Source organism: Austrofundulus limnaeus, unplaced genomic scaffold, assembly GCF_001266775.1.
Source record: "Austrofundulus limnaeus strain Quisiro unplaced genomic scaffold, Austrofundulus_limnaeus-1.0 Scaffold1, whole genome shotgun sequence".
NCBI classification, from domain to species: Eukaryota; Metazoa; Chordata; class Actinopteri; order Cyprinodontiformes; family Rivulidae; genus Austrofundulus; species Austrofundulus limnaeus.
This window is the reverse complement of record NW_013952403.1, coordinates 9,993,281-10,000,547: the sequence shown is the minus strand read 5'-3', so window position 1 is coordinate 10,000,547 and position 7,267 is coordinate 9,993,281. Positions and strand designations below refer to the sequence as shown.

At 41.9% G+C, this 7,267-nt stretch overlaps 1 protein-coding gene across 1 annotated transcript; it reads left to right on the top strand.

Annotated features, from left to right (window-relative positions):
* Nucleotides 1-2,502: 2,502 nt before the first annotated feature.
* fgf16 (fibroblast growth factor 16) lies at nt 2,503-6,319 on the top strand (the record flags this gene model as incomplete). Its single annotated transcript, XM_014009061.1, is given in 2 exon segments — nt 2,503-3,212; nt 6,216-6,319. Coding segments are annotated over 2 exon segments (411 nt in total), but the record flags the coding sequence as incomplete, so codon positions are not given.
* Between the last annotated feature and the right edge of the window lie 948 nt (nt 6,320-7,267).

Sequence of the window (7,267 nt, the reverse complement as noted above, 5' to 3'; positions counted from 1 at the left end):
CTGACATCTCAGGGAACTAATTAAAACCGTTTGTTTTGATTTCACCAAAAATAGAGTCCTGACAAAAACAGCTGTGTTTTGCCTTTTTTTCTGTCTCTCTCTCTCTCTTTCCTTTCTTTGGTTGATGAAACATGTTGAGGCCCGTTGTCTCATTGTGCACAGCGAGAAGTGCAAAAATCCCCCCCGTTCGGTCATAAATTAGTATTCATTAGTCTTGTTGTGGCTTTCTGGGTGTTTTCTTTCATGTGCAGGATGGCACACATCATCAAACGGTGTACTTTTTACCCCCACAAGATTTATCTGACAGCTTCACGGTTTTGCTGCTTCAAGAGGAAGAGTGCACGTGTAACAGAGCAGTTTTTATTTCCTGCTACTAAAGTGGGAGTTCACGTCTTCCAAAGCGGGGTCTTGTGAGCACATTAGCAATCGTCAACATCTTACTTGCGGTAGATAGCCTTTTGAATGACCTCAGGTTGGAGAAAATCTGCTTTCATGTCTTTTATCTTCTAAATAAGATCTGGGAAACTGTCAATTCTGGTTTAATGTTTACAGTAGCTGCTGATCAGAGAAACAGTAGCTGATTCTATTAGCGATAGAAGCGATRACAGTTTGGCCCTTTTCTCTCTTCTCTGGATTCAAACACTTTAGCAGTTGATTTATTGAGTAACAATTTAAAAAAAAGTGAAAATATAAGTTACTGTCACAACTTTTCATGAGAGCCATGTTGGATTTTGAGGTTGGAGCTAATCGGGAATGTCTGACAGAAATCGGATGTTGGTATTGGCGTTTCAGATTTTCAGCTCCAAAATCCCATCTTTTTACCAACAAATGGAACATACAGTCTGATTGATGAGCTAATAGGTAATCTGAGCCGGGTCAAGACCAAAGTGAACATTGAGTTTTGTTGGCTTTACAAGCACTGTAGCAGTAGGGTCTTTCTATCAGAAACCTTTTCTATTTCAGGATGATGTAAAATTGCCCAAATCTTCACTAAAAATTTTTGGAATTTGAGTTATTTGGAGATGTCAGCGGTCCACTTTGGATTTGGCTCTGCCTAAACATAAATTATTAGTCCAGTCAGCATCAAATTATTGTTCCAAATCATGTCATTCAAAGGGTCATCTACAACAGGTAGGATATTAATTGTTCAWAACTGTTCAATAGATCACCACTTCAYAATATCTGAACTATTCCTTTAACCACTAACTAAAACCCAAGGAARAATTTGTGAGTTAAAACTGTGACAAAAAGCTGTAAGCTCTCTTTTTTTAAGTGTGTGTTGCATTTAATACAACTCAGTTCATTGTGGAACTGGTGAGGAAGTAGATGAGGGGACCCCGACACATACCTGATTGTTAACAGATTGTGCAAGAGCTTTGTTTAAAATTTTGTCACATTACCTATTTGAAGTCAACTCTGTCTGTCTGTTAGCAAAATATCCCACAAACCACTGCAAAGATTTTAGAGAAACTTTCAGGAAACCGTCGTTGGTTGTATCTCTAAAACTAGTTAACTTTTGGAGACAACTCAATTCAAGATGGCTGCTGCAGCCAACTGATCTTAGAAAACACAAAAATGACTACAATTCAATCAGTTTTGCATGCACTGTGCTAAGACTTGGGGTGGTTAAAGCTTAGAGTCACTCACCTTATTTAGTTTAAGTGTTTAAAATGTTGAAGATCTTTGCAGGCTACAGCTTCCGCTGTTGGAGTCAACCCTGTTTCTCTGTTGGCAAAATATCTCATYATCCACCGGACTAATCATAATGAAGCTTTTAGAGAGTGAAAAAATGGATGTAACTCAACTGATTATATTTTTGATGCAATCCAATTCTAGATGGCCGCCACAGCTAATCTTAGRCAGCACACTTGGTTTTACAGATATTGAGCTAAAATTCTAATTAATTTAATTTAAAGCTGAGAGTCCCTGCATGAGTCTGAAACTCAAAGGTTGCGGGTCACGTGCTTTCATTCAAGATCAGTTAAAGGTAAGTTGAAGAAACGGGGATAAAATAAAATGAAATAAAATAAAATAAAAACACAGCCCTGCACCAGTATTTATCAGTATTTGGATTGTCCTTTTTCTCCAGTCCTCCTGTGTTCAAGCCTAGCTGCTCCTTGCACATGTGGTGCAGAGAGGGGTGAGGAAGCACCTGCTTTGCAAGGAGGTGGAGGGGGAAAGAAGCTCTCATGAAGACTGGAGAGGTTGGCCCCGAGCCTTGCGCAGAGAGGTTGGGTTATACCCAGAGAGTGGCGCACAGACTCGTAGTGGTGCAGCTTTGCGGTTTGGGGGACCAAGGAAAACACAAATAAAGAATGGATTTTCTTTTGTAGTGAAGGGGCTGTTAATGTTTCAGTGTTTTTAATGTTAGGGTGGGTTGTTTTTCCTGCCACTGGAGTGGCGACCACAAACAGGAGCGCAGCACCCGCAGCCATTGCGCACAGACTCCTGGACTTGGCTCGTGCTGTGACKGGATGAGATCTTTCAGGGGCATCGGTTTGGAACTCCGTTAGTTGCAAAAGTAGACGAGAGAAAAAAAAAGTTGGTCTGAAAGTGCGCGTGAAGTGGCGCAAACTGGTGCGCGTAAAAAGAAGAAGGGGATGCCAGCCAGGCCAGGCGTGGCTTGTCTCTGAATGTCCAATGTGAGGGCGCGTGGGGAGGATGTATATATTAGAGTCCTGTCGTTTGATAAACACACATATCAAACTCATGATTACAGCAGAGGACTATCTATAACCTGACAAAGAGGTTTTTTTTTCTTTTTTTTCCCTTTTTGGAGGAGTACCTACTGCTGCGCGCTCTGGATATTGTTTTATTTTATTTTTTATACTTTTTTTTTTTTAGCCTGAATGGATCAGACTTCTTCTTGTGTAAACTTTCTAACTCACTCCATATCCACCTGAAAATGCCTTCGCTGAATTTGACAGCTGTGCACACCATGGCGGAGGTGGGCACGTTCCTGGGGACGCACGACTTGGATTTCCAGAGCTTTCCTTCGCTGGGGAACAGCATGCCTCTGCCGGAGCCCCCCGTGGGGCTGAGCGAGCGGCTGGGCCAGAATGAAGGCAGGCTGCAGCAGGGGTCCCCCACAGACTTCGGCCACCTTAAAGGGATCCTCAGGCGGCGGCAGCTCTACTGCAGGGCCGGCTTCCACCTGGAGATCCTGCCCAACGGCACCGTGCACGGCACGAGACAGGACCACAGCAGGTTTGGTGAGAGACTTTACTCATCCTGCAGCTGGATGGTTCTGTGTGTTAGGGACTGATCTGTACTCCAAAATGAGCTCCTATAAGCAGATATGTAAAATATGACCCTGTATTACACTCCAAAACGCAGGCAAAGTGAATTTAATTAAGAAGCGCCGAGAAGTATGGCAATCCAATTTATCATATAATAGACAAGCTCCTCGAAGAATGCCATTTGTCATGTTTAGTTATTTCAAGCACCATTCTTCCCAAAACCAAACTAACTTTACCCGCAGCTCCAGATATCCTTGTGGATTTTTCTCATCTAGAATGAACGCCGACCAAAAGAAAAAGAAAAAAACCTACTTTGGTTTATTGAGTGAGTTTAAAATATTAATTTACCTTCATGATATAGGGTCTTTTGAATTTTCCTATATTATTAAAAGCCCTTTCTCTAGTTTCAGTATTTCCGTCTACTTTTTCCAGCTATCAGTTTAGTTTTATTTTGGAAAATCACAAACTAATCCAGATATTCCTTTTTTATAGGGAGGGGAAAAAATCATTAAAACTCATAAAGATGTCAATAGGAAATTTCAAAATTCATAATATGACTAATTAAATAGAGATTGAATTAATGACAGGGAATTTATTTCTCTCCAATGATATTTTAGGTATTAAATCACATCTTTACATGAAATGTAATGTTTAACATGAAACATATCACATAAAACGTTGTATTGTAGATTATGTTAGGCTTATTTTGGTGAGAATTTTACTGTAGAAACCTCAAATGTTTAATCTGGATTAAATGATGCGCTGGGGTAGGTCTATGTTGAGCTGTCTTATGCCTGGCATGTATATATATATATATATATATATTTTTTTTATCAGGAATAGTAAAATTATGCATATCTGCAACACATCAACAATTAAAGAACAATAAAACAATTTAAGAATTTTGGGATTTTGATGTATAGCTACATGCTCACCTTGAATTATGATGTTTTGAAGCACCAGAYTCATTTAAATACATTTAAGTTCTGTACAGTAAGGATGTTTTTTTTTGACAAAGATGAAGACTTTAAAAACATCAAAATTTTAGACAGTCGTAAAGTTTAATTCTATGTTACAACTGCCAGCCACAGCCAGTACGCCACACTCTAAAAATGAAATGTTGGATTTACTTAACCATGTTATGTTACCTGATTCCACTTAACTGAGTTGAGTAAATTCAAAGCAACATATTCATGTTCTTTGGCTAAAAAACTGGTATATTTCTTTGAATTTACTCAACTCTATTACCTAATTTCTCTCTGGGATCAATAAAGTATTTTTGAATTGAATTTTGAACTCAGTTAAGTGGAACCAGGTAACATAACATGGTTAAGTAAATCCAACATTTCATTTTTTACAGTGCAGGTGAATGACCTCGCGCGTGGGACGCAGGTGTCTCTCCTCGCAGCCACAAACACGACAAACCCGCACATGCACGCGCATCTCTCTGATATCTGTCCATTGTCGCACGCTCATTGGCCATGTCGTCATCACACGTTGCCATTCAGCATACACCGACCCCAAGTGTCACCTGTAGGGGTAAAAAGAAGAAACTACAACGGTTTTGTTGTGGGAGAAGGAGAGGCTGAAGGAGCGGGGGGGGTCAAAGGTCAGACGGGGGGCGCGCGCCTCGGCGCCGCATATATAGGCTGGTCCCGTGTCACAGGTGCAGGCCGGCTCGCCCGCTGCGGAAACAAATAACTCAGAATTAAAGCGTGACCGCTGCGGAATCCAGAGGTTTAATGTTCAGGCTCCAGCCTCAGGAAAAAAAAAAAAAAAACAGGGATGGGTGGTCTACGAGTGTTTGTCTCTGACTTCACATACAGCTTTAACAAAAAATGCAAGGTCTATGTCAGACGTGGCTTTGATTAGAGGGACATGAAACACACTCTTCAACCTCAGCAAAGAGAGAGAGAGAGAAAAAAGAAATTACAGAGGGGGGTCTTCTCTGTCGGCCTCTGGCATCTGATGAGTTGGAGGAGATGGAGACCAGGTGGCTGGAAGCTGGATTCTGTCTGACTAACTCCTGCATCACCACTGCCACTGGCTTTTAATTCCACCACTTGTTTCCTCTGCCTTTGAAGTCCAACTTTACTGTCACTTCCTGAAAACAAGTCAGCCACCTCTCAGCTCCAATAAAGCGTCCTCCACCGGCTGGAGCAGCCGCCGCCGGGGAACTCGCTTCTCCTCTGAAGACGTCTTGAACAGCTGCTGAGCAGAATACAACAAACGAGAAAGTTTCGGAAAGCTGCCCTTTGTAACAATCTAAACTAAGAACAAAAAGTCTACATGACATGAATGTTAGAGCTGCTGGTCTCCCTATTGTAAGCATATGCGTGTTTGGAAGACATAAGCAGACTGAAAAATAAGCCTCAAACAAACAGTTGCTGAGAGAAAACTAAATGGGATTGAACAGATTGAGTGGCAGAACAGTAAATGCACTAAAAACTGCAGGGTTAAAAAGAACCCGATTTTGGATCAAGCCAACCTTGGGTTGCTTTAAATCAGCAGTTTGACCCGACGTACCGGGTCAAGTTTTAGTCTTTTTGATTTGTGAGAAAACTGTAAGTCCCACAGCCACGACAGACCTGCTTAAAACAAGACAAAATCTACATGRTTCGATGTACAATTTGTTAATGGATCTAAAATACTTCACTAATACTTTTCTTATCAGTGAAATTCATTTTATCCGTTCAGTATTTTTTTTGTTAAAGCATCTTAACTTTTTTTTCCCAAGTACTTTGGGTATGACATCATCAACTTGTAATCTGAAAATTAGAAAACTGTTCAAAAATCCCCCCAAAAGCTACAAAGTTCCAACGAGTGCTGAGTTCTCTTACAGGTTTAGCTAAAATCCCATCGATTGTCATTGTTTTTTACTCCATGACCACCTGTAGCTGCTTCCTCGGGGGGTCCTTACGGTGTGCTCTGGGGTCTTTTCCTGACTCSCTCTGTGTGTGTGTGTTTTGACCTCAGGTATCCTGGAGTTCATCAGCCTGGCAGTGGGTCTTGTCAGCATCAGGGGGGTGGACGCTGGACTCTACCTGGGCATGAACGAGAAAGGAGAGCTCTACGGGTCGGTGAGTCAACCCCCCTCCCCCCAGTTTGGTTTTAATCTCTGTTGGTGGAGGTCTCAATCCCAACACACCTGCCACTCAAAGCTCATTTTATACAAACTGTAGTCACTCCTTGAAAAACAGAACTTCCTTTCTCTTCAGTTTTTCTCTGTGAGTTTGTTATCAGGGTTGTTATCCCTGTGGCAGCTGGGAAACCACAGTGAGACTAAACAAGTGTTTGTTTCTTATTCTTCAAGGGAAAGCAATTTTTCCAGGCCAAAAAAAAAAAAAAAAAAAAAGAAGAGGAAAAAGCCAGTGTCTACATCTAGTTTGAAGATATGTAGATATTTACATATTTTCACGTGGAGGATGTGATGGATAAGAATTTATATGTTTAATACCTTTTTTTTTCTTCTTACATCCTTGTTGAGTTTTTCACATGTGGAGACAAGAGAGATAGGGAGAGAGAGAAAAGGAAGAGATAAAAACAATGAAAGGGGAAGTAGGGAAGTGCAGACCTGTATCAGGTGTCCCGGGGCACTTACCTGGGGGAGGGGGGGGCGGGCTCGATGCCTCTGGCTCTGAACGTTTTTCCGACAGAGGCCACTTTTAGGCAGCCCATTATGTTGGGAGTGCAGATATTGTTACGGCGCGTTATCAGAGTCTGGCATCCTGGAGCTTTGACCCTGACATGAAGGGGGCTGGGTGGGTGGGAGGAGGTGGTGATTTATTTTTTTTTTGTTTTTGTTTTTAGGGTTGGGGAGCGGGGTTGGGAGGGGGGTATAATTGCACACCTGAATGAGTCATCTGACTGACAGAGATGTAGACATGTCTGTCTGAAGCTGAGGGGGCCAGGGGGCGGAGAGAGGGGTGCTTCCTCCCCAGAATTGCCAGACCTTGACAAGTTTTTGATTTGATGAGGCGTCTGTGTGTGTGTGTGTGTGTGTGTGTGTGTGTGTGTGTGTGTGTGTG